We start from the raw sequence: 24,410 nt of genomic DNA, 5'->3' as shown, positions 1-24,410 counted from the left end.
CAGACAAAGTTATTTTAAACAAAATTGTTCTTCGATAGCATGAAATTCAGTAATGTCGCAAAAACAGGTGTTACTCATTGCAGATATATACGATTTTTTTTCTCTTAATGTATGCAAAAAAAAAAAAAAAATCTGTAACTTAATTTGTATTTAATATGATTTTTTTTTTCTACATGAAAGTTTAAAGATTTTTATAGAAATTAAAAGCGGGATGAGGTCAAAAAATATTTTCAGAAACTGAATTTTAAAAGATAATAGAACAATTTTAAATGAAAAACTCGGCGGGTATTCAAATTCATGGAATTTTTCAATAATGAAAACAAAGAACAATTAAATAATATCCATTGTTTGAAATAAAAACGGAACGGGACAGTTAGTAAATAATTTTTTTTTAATCCTTGTTACTTATTCCAAGCATCCTAAGCTGTAAAAATTCTACTGAAAAGCTTTGCCACTGGATTATCGTATTTGAAGAAAATCTAATCCAAGAGAAAATCTTGAATCTCAACAAATATGGACAGAGCTTTCAGTGCTTCCGATTTCATAAAATACAATAGTTGTGCTTCTTTCAATGTTCAGTATTATCTTCAGAAACATGAACTGCTTTTTTTAAGCTTCAGAAACCATCGCTATTTTTTAAAATCACTTCTACATTGTTTGTTCTAAAGGTATTTTTATATTAAAGAATTTAATCGTGCTTTTTATGGTTATATTCTTTAAAGACAATTCGGTAGTTTTAAATTTTTATTTCAAATACTGAACCCTTTCGGCATTTTTAAAATGAAAATTTAAATGATTTTTAGGTAGTGTTTCTTCTCGGGCAACGCACTTTAGAAAATTTGGGGAAATGAATTTTAAGAATTTTATATGTGCCTTTTTGTGTACTTTTTACTAGTTGGATCAAATACTTTACTAATATTCCACTTAAGAAGTGACAGAAATAACTACCAGCATACACATTTTTTTTTTTTTTTTTGTTATTTTGATAAAAGTAACATTTTTCAGATAAAAAACAAAATTAAAGGTTTATAATAAATTTTTTCTAAAGTGGAATGTAAAATATTATTTCTGATAAATAATGATTTCCCTCTTCAAAATAGTAAAAATTACCGTTCTATTAAGTAACAGTATTCTTAAATAGATGAAATGATAACTGCGAATTAATAAAATTGCTATTTTGGCATTGGAATAGATGTTCCTCATCATGAGACATTTGTGTAATCAAAAGATTAACTTGCATTATATTAAAAACTTACTTATTTATGAGAAAAAATGCGAATTCGTAAGAATGAAATTTGAACGCATACCTTGGACAGAGATGGAATAGAGACATTTAGCACTTTGAAACTCACAGATAGCAACTTCGAGACACGATACTAACCAAAATGCGTCGTATGCATGAGCATGCTAAACCTGTTGTAGTAAGTCATCTTTCTGACATGAGCTTGAGCTGGTAACATGAAGAGAAGAGTACTGATTTAAATGCAATTTTAGTGTTGCTTTTTTGTGGTCCGAAAACAGTAATTTTTGTTTTAGGCAAAAACATGCGAATTCAGGAGGATACCGGTTCCCTTTTTTCTGATCACGATTCAAAATTATGATGTTCATTTCTAATAGTCCTCATGCAGTTGAATGATGACGGAGGAGGGAGGGTGAGAGAATGGGGTTTTAGTGCCTTGGTAACCACCAGTCTTAGGGGAAGCCTTGAAGAAAAAACATTAGTGGTTTATCTCACTTTTTAAAGCCAAATGTCATGAAAAGTTCAAAAAGTAAGGACGTGCCTCTGCTTCTAAAACATGGATGATGACTAGGGGGGGGGGGATCATATTATAAACAAGACATCACTTACGCTTCGCCAAGCAACTTCGAAGCAGACATTAATTTTTAAAAAAATCGAATCACTGATGTATTTTTTTACTATTTCATTTTTTTTTTTTTGCTGAGCACATTATTTAATTTTTATTTTATGAAATTTAAATTAAATTTTCAGTTGTGTTTTAAAAGCAAAGCATAGCTCATAAGGTTGAAGATGCTAAAACAGGTTCAATTGATGATCCACTAAATATGCGGTACTTTTATGCATTAAATCTTTCACCGCGGATCAAACGCTCTCAAAGTGACGTAAAAATTTGGAGGATGCAACTCCTACTCATAGAATCTCGTTACCTAACCACTGCTCAAAGTTTTGAAATCTGTCCCAAACCAACAAGGCCAGATTAAACCTTGTAAAGAGCCTTAAGAAATGTAAATTTCTGAGGAGGGACAGCACCCTTTCCCTGCAAATTTTCAAAGCTAAAAATGATTTAATTTGATCCTGATATAAACAGTTCTAAGTAACAAATTTTGACAAATTGGAAGAACAAAACATTCGACTGCAGATCACCGTCTAAAGAGTTAGCTTAAGTGTTTCACCAATAAAAGATATATAACTGAAACTTAAAAGTAGTTTTAAACAAAGTAATAAAGAAAAATGACAAAACCTTCCTTAATACTATTTAAATAGTATTTAATAATAGTCAGTTCAAACGCTCTTAGAGTGATGTAAAAATTTGGAGGATTGGACTCCTACTCATAGAATCTCGTTGCCTAATCACTGATCAGAGTTTTGAAATCAGTCCTAAATCAGCAGGGCCTGATTAAACCTTCTAGGGAACCTTGAGAAAAGGTAAATCGCGGGGAGAGGGAGGGGGGCGCCCTTTCCCTCCAAATTTTCAAAGCTAAATATCTTTTTCTCGATTTTAATTTAATCTTTATATAAACAGTTCTAAGTTAGAAATTTTGACAAACTAAAAGGACAAAACATTCAACTACAAATCATTATCTAAATAGTTTGTTTCAATTTATAGCCTATAAAAAATGTACAATTGAAACTTGAAAGTAAACAAAATAATAAAAAAAGCGACGAAACAGCTCTTAATACAGTCTAAATAATATTTAATAATAGGATCACCATTTTTTGAAATTATAAAGCACCACACTTTTTTAATTATAAAATAGCATATTATAAAACTTTCAATTTGTAACCAAGTAGAAATGTTACTAGAATAATGTTTCAAAATTACTCAAGAATATATTTGATTTTAATTTGAATAAATTGACTGCTCTTCCTTCATACTTGAATGAAAGCGCAAAATTAAATAACTCTTAAAATCTATATATAAAAAAAAAACATATGGGTTATGGGGCAATTGCTAATTTTGCCCACTTAATAATCTGACTTGCAGTTCAATTCTCTTGAACTTTCATAACTGCATGAGAATCTTATTAAACCAAACGTCTTTCTAAAAGAGTTTAATCTTACTTGTTTCCGCCAGAAAAATAGACGCGTTTAATAAACGAAGCATTTTAAAGATAAAATTTTCTAAAACAGAGATGAATATTAAAACTTTTTACAGAGCTTTTACTTTTTTTTTTATTTCTTGATTTTTGCTGTGGAAAAAAACTTAAATCAGAAATAAAAACTATATATTGCTTGTTCTAAAATATATTTGTAAGAACATGAAAATATCTTTGAATAGTACAACTGGATAATGATTAATAAAAATTAAGTTACAATTTTTTTTAACTCATATTTTTTATTGTATTGCGTAACATGAACTATAAATGTGGTGAGTTTAGTAGCATTGATATTTAAATCGCAAAAATAAATATATAAACCATCTTTATTGATTATGAATTTTCATCTGCTAAAAATTATTTTGACTAGGTCAAAAACTGCATGAGAATCTGTACATGCATTAATCACATATATTTTGAGGAAATTAGAAGCATGCTTTTGCTAACAATAATCAGCATTAGCACCTCACTGTTTAATATATCTTCTAAGAACACTTTTTTTTTTTTTTTTTGAAAAAAATGTTGACTTGGAATCTTGGGACATCAAGTGAATTCAAAAAGAGACTTTTTAACTTACTTTCCACTTTCCAATTCTATTTTATACTTTTTTTCAAAAATAAATGCATTATTAAAAATATTTTCGTGCACGTTAACATCAATATTCTTTTAAATGTTTAAAAACAATTCATTCATGTGTGTAGGGTTTACTTGAATTTCTCAGACAGATATATATTTATACAAACTGATAAGAATCTAATTCACAATTCACTTTCACATTTTTTAAAATTTTTAGAAATGTATTATTAACTTTTTGCAAGGGAGAAACTATTTAATTAATAATGGATTTTATTTAAAAGTCATTCATTACTATCTACAGTTTTATTACGTAATAGAGTGCTTTATGAGACACTGCAGCATATCTCACAATAGAAATTATTGCTTCAAGATGTAGAGAATACTTATAATTTTTCTTAGAACTCTTAACTATTGAGTTTAAAAGTTAGATTTTTAAAAAATAGTAATAATCAGTGTTATATTTCATTTCATAGGAATTACTAAGCCCTGTTTATGTTTACCCGATAACTTAAATATGCGTTAGAGTAAAAAAAAAAATTAAAAAAAAAGAACTTCACTCAGATATTTAAAATTTAAGTAATTTCGGTATCCTCACATTCTGTCTGATATCCTATTGTCAAGACACCAAGCGCGTTTTTCCTCCGCTTCTGGTAATTAGTTTGCCATATTTGGCAATTTATGACGATTATCCGAAAGCGAATAAGTCGCCTTGATATCCCCAATGAACAGCCATTCCTTCCATGAGATTCTAGTAGTAGGCGGCTGGCTGCAGCGAGGTTGAAATCGGAACTCTCGCTGTGCTTCGTTTATGCTATTAGGTATTTATTTGTGATCTACCTAGTACAGACCTCCAACAGCGATTGCTTCTCGGCTTATTTATAAATTCTTATGATATTTTCGAAATCTACTTAGAAAGCAAAAAAATATTTTAAATTTTCTGAGAAAATTTTATTTTCTGCAGTTAGGGTTAAAAACGAAGCCGAACGAACCAAAACATCATACAGTTTAGTTTTGGAATCTAAGTAGCACAAACACATCAGAAGTCGATTTTGCTGATCACAATGGATTTTTAAATTCGGAGTAAAATTTTAGTCAGCACTTTTTACTCTTCATTACTGCAAAAAAAATTATTATATAGACAAGTCTACAATTAAAATATAACGTGAATGCGGAAATAATAAATTTCACTTAGCAGAACATTTTCGGTTTGTTTAGAGACCAGTATAAAAATGGATAGAGAATATAAATCTAGTTTGAGCGGAACAAAATCCAGTGATACAATAATTGAACTCAAAGGAACGACCGTTGATGGAGGTAGTAGCAGTTCAACTGGTAAGTTTTTAAAAATATTATTTAGAATATTATATAAGCACACGATCGGTACTTTGTTAAAAACTATAAAAGTATACTCATTGTAAGAACTGTAATTTAATTAAATTAATTTATTTTTATTTTGTTGACGCTAATATATAATTGCAATAAAGTTGCATTAAAAAATAATTTAGTTTCTGTAAGATACATACATAATATTTTGAAATAAATATTCGTAACATTACATTTTTAAATTTAATGGTGAAATTTTTTTTAATTTCTTTTATTTTTTAATATAGTATTATTATCTATTATAAATTTTTGCTGGCAAAAATAGAAAAGAAAAGAAAAATTCCATTTAATTATGAAATGTTCTCAAGTCATCCTGTAGATTTATTTTTAAAAACTACTCATACTAGCTAGAATTATTTTAAGTTTCATGCATCAATCTCTAGTTTAAAATCTATTAACTATTGATTCAAATACCTTGTCATGTTTTTTAAGCTGTAAATTTTGAAAGAAGAAAATATTCTCAGAAATATGCTTATTATATGTGGCATGAATTATTTTTTAAGCAGCAGTGTCAAACAGCACAAAAGAGTTACTTGTTTATAAAATGTTTTTTGTATTAATTTTTGATTCAAATTTATTCTATTTCCCTTACTTAACCTTTGATATATTAATTTTAAAATGGTTTATCCTGAATCTTATTTTTTTGCTATGTATAAATATCCAATTTCTAATTATATTTAAGATAATGTTAATTTATCAAATAGTTAATTTATCAAATAGTGTAGGAGATAATTAGAATAAAATGTCATGATATTTTGTTATTCTTTTTTTTTTATCTAAAAAGCAACTTTTTTTTTACAAATAAAAGGAAGTAGTAGAATGCCCCTCCCCCTTTCAATTCATGACCTAATTTTGATCTAGAATTATTCAACTTGGTTACTTGCTCTATTAGTGAATCTTGACAGAGGAGAAATTATACTATTTAAGATTAAAAAATATAAAAGCCTGCTATTTTAAATATTCTTAATTCTTTTATGTTGGGAAATTTATGAATCATATTTTTCAATTTAAATTAATTTTATTTAAATTCTTTGTCAACATTGATAATTATGTGATTAAAAACTAGTTAGAAAGTATTACTTAAGTAAACAAATTATTACATTTTGAAATATATTGAAAAAGTAAGAAATTTACTAGATATATGGATTTTATGAAAAAGAAAAATGCAAGAAACAAAATAAATAAATTATTTTTTTCTTTAATTTCCAATATAAAATCATAAGAAAAAATTTGTTGTTGTAAATTGATGGTTTAATTTGAATAATGTAAATTTTATCTTATGATGACTTAGTCTTTAATTGCATTTCAAATCTATTTCTGGGTTGTAAAATGCATACCTACATTTAGAAGGGTTATTATTTACTAGCATAAAAAAAAAAATACATAAAATGATTGAAAACGGTGACAATTTGATATATATTCTTACATTTATTGACACATGATCATGAAGATTTATTATTCTAAACATAATAAAACATCAAAAAAAAAATTCTAAACATAAACAATACAAATAAGGTACATTAAATATTTTTGTTTTTTTAGTAATTTGAATCTTCCAGATGCTTTATCGTTTTGCTTAATCAACTAATAAAAGGAATAAGATAAATTGTTAAGTAGTAAAGTCAACTTTTTAAAATTTAAATAATAATAGTGAATATTTATTTTCATCTTTTGAAATTAAAGTAAAATTTTTTAATTATTATGCGAATATTTTTGTGCTTTCTCTTTCTAATTCTTTGATTAGCTATTTGTAGGTAACATCCATCTGTTTTACATTTTGTGTAAGTCTACTAATATTTTAATTATATTGAACAGGCATATTCAAGTCTTATATTTTATTTGTAGCAAAATATATATAGACTTTATGTGTATTTCCTTTTTATTGTTATTAATATTTTATTTTAAAAACTTATTAATCATTAAATTTAATAAATAATTTTTAATAATTTTACTGATTTATTTCATCATATGTTTGAAATAATTAATAGTCTGCATTAACTCATATCAGGTTTTATACCGATATAACATCATACTTTGTGAATTATTAATGACCATAAATTAACTGAAGTAGTGTCCTTCAAACTTTTTCACAATATTATATTAAAGAAGCCTTTCAGATAGAAGCCTTATTTTGAAATATCATTGTAAATAGAAATAAACTTGCATATTCTGATTAGTTTCTCTAAAAATTCAGTAGACATAAAATATTGAGTTGCTGATTATAGTTCTTATAGCATTTTCTATTAATTCTTTTAAATATTGTATCTAAGGGTTTTCTGTATAAGATTTAAATTCTAATTTCTTCATAGGTTCTTTAGCTACTATTAAGAAAGGATACTTTCTTTATTAAGTTTACATTTTATATTGAATTTTATTGTAATATAGTATTGGCATTCATTGTAAGCAAAACAACATATTAATATCAGTAATGTAATCAATTAATTGCATTAATTTTTTTCTTCTTCTTATAACTTTTAAATAGTGTTTGAATATTTCATCAAAGAATACTGTACAGCAAAATTTATACACTAAGAAAGACCGTTTTTAAAATTTTAGTATTCAACATCTGAATTAAGTATATGGATTATATACTATATTATTTTAAAATGTTTAAAGTTATATAATAGAAATTGTTGGATAATTCAAATTTTTAGATCATTATTTAAATAATTGCTCATATAAATTAAATATATGGAAAACTAAAGAAAATATTTAGCATTCATTGAAAATTAAAATGTTATGTTATTTTGAAGCAAGCATCCAATATTGATTTTTGATTAACTCAACCCTTGATTATGATTTTACCATTTCTTTCAATAAATGTTACTTGTTTCTATTTTTAAAGGTTTAAATAGATGTGATAGAATTTAAATATATGTAAAGTATTAAAATCTTTTTATTTGCAGCAGTTGCTGTTCAGAGTGTTGAAGAAAGTTCACAAACTACTTCTGAAGGTAAAAACTAATTTCATAATATATCTATTTAATCTATAATTGCTTATGCACGATGAAGCATTTCTAATTTCTGTATAAAAATTAATTTAAAAAATTAACGCTTTTTAATGTAGTACAAATATTTATTTCATTTAGTTGAATGATTGTACCAAAATGCAATTTATGTATAAATATTAGGTTTTCTGTTTTATGGTTAAGCATGTATGGAATTCAAATTAATTGTAACTACTATTTTTTCTTATAGTCCAAAATTGGAGTACATTCTTTAAAGTTGATTATTATTTATTACAAACTTATGTTTCATATTGTTTGAGAAAAAAATATTTTTCTGTCTTATTTTTGAAGAATTAATTCCTTAATTAATTAAAATGAAACCTTTTAATAAAACCTTCCTCATTGAAGGTATGTATTTGTGAGAAAAAATTTGAGATACTTTTAACATAATAAAAGTTACAATTATCATATGAAATCAAAACACTTGTTAATAGCTATGTGATATAAACAGCATATACAAGATACTAAAAATATGTTTAATTTTTACACTGAACAGAATAATGATATATATTTAATTTTTTAGTATTTTTTGAAATTATACTGGTTTTTTTTAATGTAAATTATACATATATAAAAAATAATATGCACATTTTTTTCCCTATCTATAATTTTATTTTTTATTGAAATAAAAATATTAATTGAACCAAAGAATTTTCAAAGTTGTTAGAAATTTATTTTTTTATACGTTATTAACAATACTTAAAGTATGAAACAAAATTCGATAAAATTTTTGTATGTAGCAATTTGGGAGTAAATAGATGGTTTATAACATCTATAATATTTTTATTCAATAAGAATGGTGACACTAAAGGCAAAAAAAATTTCTGTCCATAGAAATATATGTTTATTGCATTAAAAAAATTTTTTTGAATTGTCACTATCATTGAGATCTTCCTTGTCTTTCTAGTGTTTATGCACAGAATTTAAAAAAAAAAAAAAAAGGCTTAGTGAGTAGTTTGGATTTCTGTAGTATGAATTTCATTTTTTAATTTATATGGATAATTAGTGATTAACATTTCATTTTTATTCTGTAGATGTACACCCAGAAAAGAAAGCTAAACCACCACCATTAGATGTAAGTTTTATTTTATTAATATATGTGTAATGCATTGTTTTTTAGAGAAGTAAGTGTGAATTATTTTCAAATGTTGCTTTATGCTATCACTAATTATTTTTTTAGAATATTCTCTGTTATTGTATATCTGATCTTTGAAAACTAATTGGGACAATTAACACATTAGTTTTATGAAGTAGGATGATTAAATTTCTTTCTCAATGGTAGCTGAGATTTTTCATTTGTCTAATTTGTGTTGCTTAAATTTCATTCGAAAATTCCTGTTAGTCTTAAGCTAAAAAGGTATTTTTGTATTATAATTTTCTATTAAATGTTATAAGATGAGATTTAACCTTTATGTAAAAGAATGAAAAAATAGTTTCATCTAATTTGTTTTCTTAAATTATGTTCATAATTTAATTGTTTTTATATAGTGTATTATGTTTTGTTCACAATAAATACATTATAAAAAGACAAAGGAAATTGGATTATTTATAAGTAAGCTAAATTACAAATGGGTTATGATGGATTTAAATATAATATGATTTTTTTTTTGTCTTAAAAAATGAGAAGAATTGAAATATTTCATGAAGTAATTAGAACTGTTTTGAAATAATTTACTGTGATCCACAAGTTCCTGTGTTGCTTCTTTGTTTGTATAGCAGGAGAAGTTTTACACTATTGGCCAGGTTTCTTCAATTAATTGTGAACAATTTTTTAATGTACTGCATGGCAAATTTTATTGTAGTTCATAGTTCTGTACCAGTTCAAACAGTTGTATCTTTACGAAAAGTTTGAATAGTACTCTTTTTGTTATCATGTACAAATAAACTTTTAAGCAATTTTATTTTTACTAACTTTTAGAATATATATATAATAATAGTATATTTATTTCATTTATCTTCTGTATTTTATGGTAATTTTAATTCATTTATGGTATTGTTAAATTTAATTTTTAGTGATAATAAAATAATTAATTTTATAATCATATAAAAGTTAGTTTAATGCATCCCTCATTTCTAGCTTAAAAACTACTATTAGGATTTTAGAGGTGATGGCTCATTCATCATTGCTCAGTAGTAGTATAGAAGCTTTACCTTCATCTTTTAGATTATTTAATATTTTTACTGTAAAAATATCTTGTTATAACTTTTATATTTTATTGCAAGGTTACTGCAGCTCAAGATCTTCAACAACAAGCAATGGCTGGTCCTAAAACACCAACTAGTGCCCCACCTACAACACCAGGTTTGATGCTTGACCGTAGGAAAAACAAAGAAAGAAAAATAGGCCATAGACGAGTCAATGAAGAAGGAGAGATCACTTTTAAAAAGGTGGGTTTTTTTTTCCCCTCAAATCACATTTTGGAGTGTATAAGCCATATCGTTTGATTTGATCATTATTGATCATTTCATTCATCATTGCATTACAGCATAAAAAAATTCAATTCAGTTCTATCAAATGGAAGAATCAAGAGAAAACTTCCTTGCATCCAAGATGAAAATTTAATAAATTGATGAAAAACTGTGAATATTTGAAAATTGTTAACATAAATGTTATACTTTTAACTTACTATAGTTTATACTGAAATACAAAAGAATGAATATTATAGCCGGAAATATATTTATTGTGAAACAAAAGAGTGGTTTGTTAGCTGGTACTCGCGATACAAAACTGTAATTTAACCATATGTGTTGCAATTAAAAGAAGAAAAGTTATATATAAAATTGTTTCTAATTGCCTTGCTTGGCCAGAGTTAGATTTAATTGTCTATATTCAGAATCAATCTTAAATTATGTTTAATTGAAGGATGTAGCCAAAATCATTTTTTGTATCCTTATTCTGTAAAATTTAGAAGAATCTACTAATTAAATAATAGTAAAATAAAGTATCAATAGCCACAGTTATTTTATCTGGAAATGTCTAATATTTCCGTGGCTGTCTGAAATAATTTATTTATAAAATTTCGTGAATCTTCAAGTAACTATAACAATTTTAGTCTTTTAAGTTGGAAAATTGTTAGTTTGACCCATCATTTTATTAATATCGCCCTGACATAGACTGAAATTCATCTTTCATAGAATCTTAATTAGATATATGAATGTGTATTGTTTTACTAAATGTTATAGTTTTCCTGTTTTGTATGAGCTTCAGGGAATTTATACGTTTAGTTTTAGATAAATATGCTTCCTACTATTATTAAAATTTCTAGAAATTATTACACTGATATTTTAATGGAATGAGAAATTGCTAATTAAAATAAGTAAAGAAACACTCCTACATTCTTGCTAAAAAGAATTTGTGCTATTTTATTTAAGTTAATGATGCACATATGGTTCCTTGCTATAGGTTCTTGCATATGACAATCTTTTCTAAATGATTACTTCTTTTCAACTTGATTATCAGTCTTATTTTTCTTAATTAAAACCTCAGTTGTAAATGACTGTTTATTTGTTGTTCTATTTAGTTAGAATTTAATGTTCTGTCATCTGCAGAAAAATATTTTTAATGAATATAGACATTTTTCGTTTGTAGTTTTATGTATGAAATAATTGTCTGACTAAAAGCACAGTATTAATTTTTTTTTTTAAATACTGTAAATCAATGATTTTTCTCATAGGTTTTTACAATGTGCCTTTAATCAATGTATAGAACCGTATTTTAAAAAATGCTTATTTTGACCAAAAATTGTATTGCTTTTTAGATCCAAACATCACAAATCATGGGCTCCATTCAACTAGGAATTGGACATGCAATTGGCTCATTAGCTTCAAAGCCTGAAAGAGATCTCCTTATGCAAGATTTTACTATAGTAGAAACAACAACATTTCCAAAGTTAGTCATGATTCTGAATTTCTTTTTATTAAATTTTCTTTGTCTTCTTTTGTTACACTGCTTTTCTCCTTCTATTGTAGAGATGGTAGCAATATTACACCTGCACACCATTACAATGAATTTACCTTCAAATCCTATGCTCCTGTTGCATTCCGTTACTTTAGAGATCTGTTTGGAATAGAACCAGATGACTTTTTGGTATGTTTCATAACTTTTAATATATTTGTTCTGTTGTGAGTACTAAATTCCATGAAAGAGGCTTTAAAATCCTTTTAGTATTTATTTTTTACTGCTTAACTAAATTTTCATATGCTTATCAGAAATTGTTAATTGGAATTTAACTTTAAACTAAAGAAAATGATATTTTATTGAATATTTTATAATTTTCATGTTTTCCTCTTTCTTACCAAAATCTTTATACTAAAAATGTTGTATTGCAGTATATTTAATTTGTGTCTTTATATACTAGTTTAAAATGCTGGCTTATGTCTGTTTAAAATCTGAATTTTTAAATTATTTATCTTACTAATTATTTAGCACTTAAGCTTCATTAAATCTAAGGCAAAAAAAAAAAAAAGTTAGATTTTATGTGTTATAAAATATGAGATTTCAAGAATTATTTTTTATACTATTTTAGTTCGATATTTAAATTATTTGCAAAGATAATTTAAAAAAAGGTTTCACCATACAGATTCAAATATTCACTAATATGAAGAATAAATGGAAAACCTATTAATATTTCGAAAATTTTGAAGAATAAATTTGGCTAAATTATGCTCGACATCAGTAATATAAACTATATGTTTCAGTTTATAATAATTGTGTTCCATGGCTTACTTGAAAAAACATGGTATTTGGATTTTTTCTTTTTAAAAATATAATGGTTGTTCTCCTGAAAAAATTGATCGACTGAAAGTTAGTAATCGAGCAACCCTAGTGTTATTGTAAAAATCAAAGTTCATCCTCCGTTGAAGACACTGGATGTCCCAGTTAAAAAATAATAGTAAAATTATGATGAAGTTAGTGAACTTTGAGTCTACTTTTAAAAGTTGAATTTAAAGCCCAGCTAAAGTATTTTATTGAATTTTTAATCAAAATTTATTTTAAATTATTTTAATATTCAATAAAAGTGTAGATTCAATTATTATTTTTTTTTTTTTTTGTATTTGAATATTAAAATATTAGTTTTGTGGTAAAAATTGCAACTGATAATATCGATGCTTTGAATGAAAATAGTAAAAATCAATTATATAATACATTCATAAAGTAATTAAAAATTCATGATATATCAGGAATAAAATGTTAATTAGAAAAACAAGAAAGGCAGAGTGTTATAGTGCATATTCAATAGATTGTTAATGAATTTGATTTGACAATGTCTGCGACTCTCTTTAAAATCTTCTTAAGTAATATAGAATGTCATCAAAAATCAGCAAAGGAATAGTTTTGATATTGGTCAATTGCTCTAAGTGATTACTTCTCAACTTGTTGAATTATCAATCTAATACAAGTAATACACATTCACAAAAGACATGCTAATCACTCTGGTGAAGGAACATCAATGTCATTTTTTGACCTCTAATGGATATTGAATGCTTTTTCAATCACCATTCATATTTATCATCACTTTCCATGAATGCATTGCATTTTTAAAGCTAGCCAGATTTTTGAGGTGAAATTATTTTCATGCTTTTTACTAATGAAAAATTAAATAATTATCCCAAAAATCTTCATTAAAAGATTTTTATTCTTCAGTATATGTGAGCAAAAATGTGAAGCACATACAACATGAATAGGTTTAGCAAATATGACATGCCAAATTAACTGTGGAAAGCTATATTTGTGCAAACATCTGTTGGGAGAAAGTAAACATGTATTTAATATTAGCTCTTGAGGGAATCCCAACACAATATTGTTTGCAAGTTAATTTTTAATTGAATTCAGACGAATCTATTGCATGAATGAATTTTTCGTAATTATTACAATGTGTTTCTTGGATGTCTAGTAGGATGTAAGAAACACTTAAAGATTGTTCAATAAGAGTTATAGGAATCGGCTTATCTTCAAATTCTGCATTTACATGAAATGTGTGAATCTCGGGAATTTTTTTGTCTTTATCAGTAAGATGCATATTCAGTTTTCTTATTCGGTATTTGTTTCTTCTCGAAAAAATCTTTTGCTGGCTTACTCTGATGTCAGCACATACTATTCCATAAAACCCATGAAAATAAAGCTTTAAAATCAATGTTTGACATGTCTGTGTAGAATATTGAGTACATATTAACTGTAATCAGTTTGTGTGCTTTCAGTATTTTCCTTAGGGGAGTAATTAGGGCATTTTGCTTTTGTGAATCCTGAATTTCCACTTCTGTAACTAGTAGGTGGGGTCCATACTTGGTGTTCAAATTTTTCCTTTTTAGAATGCAAGCTTTACGTGTTTTGAATTCTATTTTTCCCCTTCCATCTTTGAAATACACCCTTTCATGTATCAATTGGATGGATTCCTTCTTTTTATGTCTGTAGCTTTTTCATAGGCATCTAGCTAGTCTGCTAATTAATTCCTTGGCATAACTAAATCATGCCAACAGTCAAAGAAATAGTCTTTATACACAGGAAGTGCTCTTTTTTTTATTGTATCTTTATTACTAAGTTTGTCAGTTCTTCAAATGTTGTAATGTGTAACTCTAACATCAAATCTTTAATTAATCTTCTCAATTCAAATTAAAAGTCACATAAAAAATTTTCAACACATTTCGGATGTTGTTAAAAAGTTGTTCTTTTATTATAAAGAAAACATCTTTCCAAATTAATGTAAATATTTTATACATCATTTTATTAGCTGCCCTTAATTGAAAACTTTGTTGTTAAAGGGTTAATATTTCATATTACTTTAATTATTCAATTCTATTATATTTGTAGAATAAAATTGAATTTTAAAATTATCATTTTGAAATTAAAAAAATGATCAAGAGTGAAAGCATCGAAATAAGTTGTGATTAAAATCTTGACAATTCATAATAAGTTGCAACTCATTCTTTCTATTTTTACTATTAATTAAACTGCATTCGTTATCAGTTATTGTTGAGTATTAATAGAGTTCTATAACGGGCTACATTAGTTATTAGTTCATTATTTAAAAATCGCTTATTAATCATAGAAATTTGCATAACTTATCAGTATAAAAAGTCTCTCATTTTATAGTAAATATAAAATCTCTTAATAAATTAATTTTTATAACATTTTTATCACATTCTTTCAATAGTATGATTTTACATAGAAACTTTAAACAGTGGTAGAATGAGGGATGGGCAAGTGAGGTATTAATACCTGATCTCCAGGTTATAGGCAGGCTGTGAAGATAATATTTTATGGTTATTTTCCTTTTTTAAAGTTAGAAAATAAAAACAGAGGGTTTATTTTTAAAGTTTTTAAAATATAATTAGAGGGCAAAATAAATAAATAAAACACCCTTAGACTTGGCCACTGTTACCTTTCTTGCCCACTGCTTTAGAATTCGCTAATTAGTTAGCTTACGAATTCAATATTCCAATTAATTCTACCTTGATTCATTTGTCTATGTGTATTCAATTTAATATACATAGCCAAATACTGTGACTATCAAATACACTTAGTTATAATTTGAATGTTTTTTTCCTTTGTTTCTAAGTTTGTGATATTAATTTTTATCTTCGCAAATAACTTTATACGAAATAGGATTAAAATTAACTTTTAAGTATTGTGTGGTTTACATTTGTTTAAAAAAAATTGGTTTTCTTTTCATAAATATATTTAATTATTATTTTATACTTTTAAAGGGCTGTTTATTCATCATGTTTATGTTTTTAAACTACAAGGTTACAATTAATCTTGATTTTTATTTTTACAGCTTTCTTTATGTAATTATCCCTTAATTGAATTGACTAATCCAGGTGCAAGTGGCAGCATTTTTTATCTTACGGATGATGATGAATTTATTATCAAAACAGTTCAGCACAAAGAAGCTGAATTCTTAACGAAGCTTTTACCTGGCTACTATATGGTAAGCTGATTTTAATTTAAATGATTAGTAAAATGGAAATTAGAATTTTTATTATGAAACAAATCAATGGATTTCTAATATCTGACGCAAAAAGAAAAATAGAATAAATATGAAGAAAACGGATTTCGTGCAGTTCTATTATTATTTTTATTGTCATCTCGTATAGCTACAACATTTAAGCAGTTAATTATATATACATGTGAATGCAGAATTATGAAAGCTTTTTTCTCTTTCCAGAATCTGAATCAAAATCCTCGCACCTTATTACCGAAATTCTACAGTTTATATTGTTATCAAGTAAGTTGTATCAAAAATTGAACATATTGTATTATGAGATGTCTAAATATTGAAACATTTAACTATTTATCTTTTAATTTCAAAAGTCTTTTTGTTACATATTTATCATGAACATATATACCATGCTCATAATATTTAAATTGTCTTAAATATGGTACAAATTATGTCCTAATTTATTGATTGTACTATAGATAAAACTTTTATGTGTATCAGTATTCTTTACAAGAAAAAAAAATTCCAATAATAAAACCCAGTAAACTACTTTTAACTTTTGAACTGACATTTAAATATTATATGATAGATTTTCTTTGGAATAAAAGTTTTCATTATTGTTTTTAAAATGAATGTTAATTGTTCTTTATGAAGTTAATTTATAAAAGTAACTGCTAAATTTAAGTTTTAACCCTTCATATTTGTCCATATAAATCTTATACTGCTTCATATTTCTTTTGAAATTGGGAAATACAGAAATATTTGTATTGTGGAAAATTGTTTCACTGTAAAACATAGCATGGCTATTTCACAAATTATATTTTGTGATATTTTTTTATTTTTTTCAGTGTGGTGGGAAAAATGTAAGATTAGTTGTTATGAACAATCTCTTGCCAAGTTATATAACTATACATGAGAAGTATGATTTAAAAGGTAGCACATATAAAAGAAAAGCTAGTAAACATGAAAGAAAAAAAGCCTCACCTACATTTAAAGATCTGGATTTTATGGAACGGCATCCTGAGGGGATTTTTCTTGAGCATGAAACTTACACTGCATTAATTAAAACAATAACTAGAGATTGTCGGGTAAGTTTTTTTCCCCTTTATTTTCTGTAATTTATAAAATATTATTTATCTACAATCTTATTTATGAATTTTATGTATATATTTTATAGGTTCTAGAATCTTTTAAAATCATGGATTACAGTTTATTAGTTGGAGTTCACAATGTCGATCAAGCCAAGAGAGAAAAAATGGTAATTTTTTTTGCTTTAATTTTTGTTATGTTTAAGCAGTACACTTTTTTTTTTTCTCTCTACAAATGTATTTTGTGGTCAAAAAGTTTTGACAGTAAATTTTTGAAACTTTCCTATTCTCATTTAATGTTTGTTTCTGTCATTGTTCCAGGAACAACGAAAACGTGAAGAGGAAGCAAATGGTAAAATTTCTGATGAATCAGAATCAGGTTCTTAACCTCTGCTTGATCCTATCCTTAGTTGCTAAGCATGATATATTATTTTTTATTTTTGTTATTGTTTTGTATTGATTTTTAGAGCTATACGAACTTTTAAATAGATGTATTTTGCTTAATAAATTAGTTTGTGATTTATTTCCGAATTTTAATGCTGTTTTAACATTGATTCTACTCTTTTGCTTGCTTTTATTTATTTAAATTTATTGAAGCTTTTTTTATAGCCTCCATTATATATTTGCAAATCACCAGCATGATTTAGAATAGTTGCATTCTTTCCCTTTTATCTAAAGCATTATTTGATTCTTCCTCTTGGTGCTATATCTCATAACAGATTTTTCATTGTATACATTATTTTTTTATGTCGACGCATTTTCCCCTTATATTTTAATTCAAGATATAATTAAATATAATGCACTACATTAATATATCTGTTGAACTTGCTATTTAAAACCAGAAGTATTTTGGTCTTCAATTATTGTTCTGTAAGGCTATGTTTTTCCCATTGAAATAACTGTATGTTTTAGCATTAAGATTTTGTTGGATATTTTCTACTGTTTCTAGACTATTTTGAATACATTCGCCGATTAGGGATTACTATATTTTGTATATTGCTTTGGAATTTTCTTCTATTTTCCTTAATTTTTTTAAATCATTCTATTTGTTTGGAAGCTTTGTTTATTAAGTTTTTTCAGTTCAAAGAATATTGTTTATTATTGTTACTTTTTGATAATTTCTCTCTTCGTTATCTCATAAAGTAAGCTTTCAAATCTAACAGCATCAAAATAAAGAACAATAAAAGGTTTAAATCAGTATTTTAATAAAATCATGGGGGCATTATGTATTTCTTTTGTTAAATGCAGTTATTTAACTACTTGAGGTAATTTAATGTGTTGATTTCCAGATGTCATGCATATCATAAATTTAATGTCAAGATATTCTCGCCATTTTGTATCATAATAAACAATTTTAGATTTCTCATGAATATATGAAAGATTTATTGACTGAAGAAAGGCATTATAGAAAACAAATCCTTTCTGAAGAATTTGATAAAAATGTCTTTTGCTGCACAATTAGTTACTAATAAATTAAACAATGTTAGTGCTAGTTGAATCATTAAACTTCCATTAAATATGAAATATAAGATTTAAGAACATTTGTTCATTCATATTGCATAATCAGTAATCAAGTACAAGCTTTATCTTTCTTCCTGGGGGAAAAAAAAAATTCAAGTATTTTATTTTTAAATATAATTTCTGGGCATAAGTTGTTTATTTCTTTTCGTATTTTTTTTTTTTTTTTGTCTGTCTTTTAAATAATTTGCAATTTGAAAAATATCTTCAATAAAGAATATCCTCAAACAAAAGAAATATAAATAATCATTATCTCATAAAGTAAGCTTTCAAATCTGACAGCATCAAAATAAAGAACAATAAAAGGTTTAAATCAGTATTTTAATAAAATCAGGGGGGCATTATGTATTTCTTTTGTTAAATGCAGTTATTTAACTACTTGAGGTAATTTAATGTGTTGATTTCCAGATGTCATGCATATCATAAATTTAATGTCAAGATATTCTCGCCATTTTGTATCATAATAAACAATTTTAGATTTCTCATGAATATATGAAAGATTTATTGACTGAAGAAAGGCATTATAGAAAACAAATCCTTTCTGAAGAATTTGATAAAAATGTCTTTTGCTGCACAATTAGTTACTAATAAATTAAACAATGTTAGTGCTAGTTGAATCATTAAACTTCCATTAAATATGAAATATAAGATTTAAGAACATTTGTTCATTCATATTGCATAATCAGTAATCAAGTACAAGCTTTATCTTTCTTCCTGGGGGAAAAAAAAAATTCAAGTATTTTATTTTTAAATATAATTTCTGGGCATAAGTTGTTTATTTCTTTTCGTATTTTTTTTTTTTTTTTTTGTCTGTCTTTTAAATAATTTGCAATTTGAAAAATATCTTCAATAAAGAATATCCTCAAACAAAAGAAATATAAATAATCGTTATCTCATAAAGTAAGCTTTCAAATCTGACAGCATCAAAATAAAGAACAATAAAAGGTTTAAATCAGTATTTTAATAAAATCAGGGGGGCATTATGTATTTCTTTTGTTAAATGCAGTTATTTAACTACTTGAGGTAATTTAATGTGTTGATTTCCAGATGTCATGCATATCATAAATTTAATGTCAAGATATTCTCGCCATTTTGTATCATAATAAACAATTTTAGATTTCTCATGAATATATGAAAGATTTATTGACTGAAGAAAGGCATTATAGAAAACAAATCCTTTCTGAAGAATTTGATAAAAATGTCTTTTGCTGCACAATTAGTTACTAATAAATTAAACAATGTTAGTGCTAGTTGAATCATTAAACTTCCATTAAATATGAAATATAAGATTTAAGAACATTTGTTCATTCATATTGCATAATCAGTAATCAAGTACAAGCTTTATCTTTCTTCCTGGGGGAAAAAAAAATTCAAGTATTTTATTTTTAAATATAATTTCTGGGCATAAGTTGTTTATTTCTTTTCGTATTTTTTTTTTTTTTTTGTCTGTCTTTTAAATAATTTGCAATTTGAAAAATATCTTCAATAAAGAATATCCTCAAACAAAAGAAATATAAATAATCATTTAACCAGGTATGTTTCTTTCGAAGCAGCAAAAGTTGAAGCTAAAACTCATAACAAGCTAAAAGAAAAGAATAAGAATGGAGGTGAAATTTGAAGGTTAAAAAAACGAAAGAAATAGTTCGGTCGTCCCTTCATGCCGGATCTATTTCCTTTTGTAGCTTCTATTCCTTTTAATACAATGACAGAGAAAATTGCTCTGACCTTTAAGTCAAACAATCAGTTGTGCACTCAGTGCACTTTCATCGGCTCAAAACAAAAATCCCCGACCTGCATATATTTTGCTTGTTTATGGTGATATTTGATTGTACTTCAATTAAATAAATATAATTCAGAAGTCAGGATCAACTTACAAATTGTGTACTCCAAATGATTAAAAAAAGTTCTGGTTGTTGTAATGGAAGTTTTGAAATGACACCAACAATTTTTTTTTGTTTTTAAATTTCGTGATCAAAATTAATTGGAACCATATATTACAATTTAAACTATTGGATAATTCTATAATTGTTGATGCGACGTGTTGCATCGGGTAAAACATTAGATTAATGGCTTACAAATTTTCTATATATATTCTTTGTTGAGGAATACATCTTCCAGGCTAATAACTATAGTTTTTGTGCACTAAGCACTATTTTTAATTGTAACAGGATCAGGACATGAGTCACAGAAATGTTGCTTTTATGAAAAAGTGGTTCATCTGGAAGTGTCTTTCTGAATGAAGAATGACATACTGAATATTTGCAACCCATTAATTTGCTCTCAGATTTTTATCTTCTGTATTCAACTTCTTTGTTCCTAATATATATGTTTTGTTATTTGTAGAATTTTTAACTTTTCTTTATTTCAAATATTTTTATTTAGCTTCCCCAGTCCAAACGTCCTCTGGGAAAACTGACACAAGTTTAGTAAGAAGTAAATCTATAAACAGAACAAGATTAGCTGCGTTTTCTACTGCCATGGAATCAATTCAAGCTGAAGTAGAACCACCTGAAGAGGACGAGGATGTTCCGTAAGATGATCCAAAATCATTTCACTAACAGAAATCTATAGCCAGGATACATCCACGTTAAAAAAAATCTGTTTTTTTCACTATTATATCTTTTTATTACTGTGCTTTTTTGCTTTATTCGAATATTTTCATATTCTTATTATAAAAACAACTAACTTTTAATGGAAATTCACAATGAGTGTATTTCAAATCATTGATAAAACATATCAAGCTTTAAAAAATGGTTCACATTGAACAGATAATATAATGCTTTTTAAATTACCAATTAAATTTATGATGCTTGTTTAAATCTGTTTAAATTATTGTCTTACCTTTTAATAAGTATGCATCTTCATTTATAAATGTTAAAGCAATTAACTGATAGCCAAACATCTATATGCAGACGTTGTATAGAGTTCATCAGTTATTATATTTTCCTAAATAAAAGTGTTAATGGAAAAGATATTTTCTTGCATTTGTGAATTACCTCCATTTTTTTCATTGCTGAACGAAAATTTTCTTAAACCATGTTGTCACAAATTAAAATTTCATCTAATTAGTATTCAAAGTGTAAAAAGGTGAAATTTGTTGTAAAATATAAATAGTCATGTTTAATTTTCCTTTTTTGACACTCAGATCTTTTATCTCTTGAAGAATAACCATTTCCACCCATCCTTTTCCTCCTTGCTTTAGGTTACTGTTTTTCCCATGGTTTGCATTTATTAAACCAGTTGTTTCAAGTAAACTAAAAATAAATGCCTGGAAGTAGTGATAAGTAGTAGTCCAGTTCATCCATCAATTAAATATTGATCCTTCTGCAGAATTATTATAATGTAGTTTCATTTTGTTTTGATCTTTAGTGCACTATAAATAATGTTTGTTAATATATCAGAAGGCATTTTCTAATACTAATTTTTCCGTTTTCTTTATTATCAGTATTAATAACCATAGAACTTTTGTATCTTAATATGTGAATCACATTTTTGGATGTGATTTTCATAAACTGAGAAAATCTGACTTTTCAAATTTATTTATTTATATTTTATTTTTTAAATATAAATAGTATAATTGTTCTGACAGAATAATTTTATTTTTTTATGAATCAGAGCATTGTATTTTAACAAAGTATTGCAAAAATTATAGCGTTCATTTTATATATTTTTCTTTGCATTAATTTCTTTTGCATATTTAGAAAGAACTTAGATATAGAAATTATACTTAAATTTTCATTTCTTAGATTTTCAATATTTATTTAATATGCCAATTTTCAGCATTATATAGTAAAAGAACTTAAATTTATTTCAGGCCTGGTGGTATACCTGCAAAAAATTCTAAAGGAGAAAATCTATTACTTTTTATTGGTATAATAGATATCTTACAAAGTTACCGTTTGAAAAAGAAATTGGAACATACTTTGAAATCAGTGTTACATGATGGGGTATGTGGAAATGATTTTGAATTTTTGTGAGCTCTTAAACTTTTTTTCATAGTTTATCTTATAAATTAAAGAGATTGCCGAGATATTTAAAATAACTTAGTTCTTAAATGGTAAAGTTTCTAAAATTTTGGTATGTTTTTAATTTCCGAAATGAAGCATGAAATTTCATTGCTCATGTTAAAGATTTTATCTTCATTACTGAATTTCCTCTAGTTAACATAGTTTAAAACAGGAATGAATTAAGTAAATAAAATATCATTTTTTGAATTATGAATTTAAACTAAATTAGTGTGAATGAAATACCAAAGTTTACAAGAATTTTCTTTGATTATTTTCTTAAATAGGTATATCATGCTCTGTGATGAGTAATTTATAATAAAGAGAAGGGAAACGAAACTTGTAAAATTGATGTTTATTATTGTGTGGTAATATTATTAATGTATGAGATTATGCCATTTCTATAAATAATTTTAAATGATAATGTGTATGTTCGATTTTTAAATGAAGAATAAATTTAAATTTGGCTATTTTTACAATTTTTATAATACAAAAAAATGGACATAGTAAAAAGTATGAATTGTATTACTGTATTAAAGGGTTTTACAATATTTTTTACTATGCAAATTTTAATGGTGAATAGTATTTTAATGTATGAAAAATTGTGAAACAGAAGTTCTAATCTCTGAATTAAAGTTTTTCATTTCATAATTAATATAGTGCAATGGATCTGTTTTAAATTGCATTTTAAGGATGCATTCTGAAATGTTTCTATTTTATTTGTGAATGAAATCCATTAAGATCCATTTTTAGTCAAAGTAAATAAAGAATGTTTTCTAATTTCTTGGTTATTCATTCAAAATTAGCTTAATGAATAATGTTTGAGATCAGATTGATATGAATTTTTGTTCCTTCAGTAATCTTAAACTTATCAATTTCATTTTATTATTTAGCTCTCTCATACAAAATCTCAATAAATATGAATATATTTTGTTGATTTCATGCAGGGCCTTTTTATTCTCCCTTGTAAAGTAATTGCCATCTGTGTAACAGGAAACCCCACTTTAATAGGATTTTTATCTTAAGTCGGAAGTTTTACTAAATAATTTGATACATGCTTAAATTTTTTTCAATTCATGAACCTTCTCCATGGAAGATTTTATTTTATTTTATTGCTTATTGCTATTGAAGGAAGAAATTAAATTAAAAGTAGCCTATTTTGAGAAAATTTGTGTGACCACTTGTACATTTGCTTTTGCTTGCACTAGAAAGTTCATTAAATCTCATGATAAAAATTATTTATTCTGCTCATTTTTTACAATGCAACTTGCTGAGATTTTTTTATTGTTATTGCTGATATGTTTTATTTTCTAAACATTTTAATTTCCTTATTAAAATTGACTTTACAATTGCTCTGTTCAATAACATCTTTTTTGAAAAATTTGTTTGATATTACCATACACTTATTATTCAGTTGGCTGACATTTATTGCTTAATTAAAGCAACTAATTACTGTGTAATATCTAAATAACTGCTTATTTTACAGCAGTGTTTTAATCATTACAATTTACAGATTATTAGACAAAGTATATCCAGAAAAGTAAAATATTTTAACTTGTG

General features: G+C 25.6%; 1 protein-coding gene across 6 annotated transcripts in view; it reads left to right on the top strand.

The window, feature by feature from the left end:
- Positions 1-24,410, top strand: part of LOC129961081 (phosphatidylinositol 4-phosphate 5-kinase type-1 alpha-like) — a 175,653-nt gene that overhangs the window by 120,061 nt on the left and 31,182 nt on the right. For 4 of the 6 annotated variants that reach the window (XM_056074891.1, XM_056074896.1, XM_056074893.1 and 1 more), the window contains exons 2-14: positions 5,128-5,244; positions 8,202-8,249; positions 9,338-9,378; positions 10,527-10,691; positions 12,062-12,192; positions 12,273-12,390; positions 16,079-16,231; positions 16,469-16,528; positions 17,089-17,328; positions 17,418-17,498; positions 17,650-17,707; positions 21,229-21,376; positions 22,661-22,793. In XM_056074891.1, coding sequence (XP_055930866.1) covers positions 5,128-5,244; positions 8,202-8,249; positions 9,338-9,378; positions 10,527-10,691; positions 12,062-12,192; positions 12,273-12,390; positions 16,079-16,231; positions 16,469-16,528; positions 17,089-17,328; positions 17,418-17,498; positions 17,650-17,707; positions 21,229-21,376; positions 22,661-22,793 — 1,493 coding nt within the window. The remainder of the gene's footprint in view (positions 1-5,127; positions 5,245-8,201; positions 8,250-9,337; positions 9,379-10,526; positions 10,692-12,061; positions 12,193-12,272; positions 12,391-16,078; positions 16,232-16,468; positions 16,529-17,088; positions 17,329-17,417; positions 17,499-17,649; positions 17,708-21,228; positions 21,377-22,660; positions 22,794-24,410) is intronic. The other 2 variants (XM_056074894.1, XM_056074897.1) reach the window with 2 other exon arrangements.

The sequence above is a fragment of the Argiope bruennichi genome, chromosome X2 (assembly GCF_947563725.1).
Source record: "Argiope bruennichi chromosome X2, qqArgBrue1.1, whole genome shotgun sequence".
NCBI lineage: Eukaryota > Metazoa > Arthropoda > Arachnida > Araneae > Araneidae > Argiope > Argiope bruennichi.
This window is presented reverse-complemented; position numbering and strand designations above follow the sequence as displayed.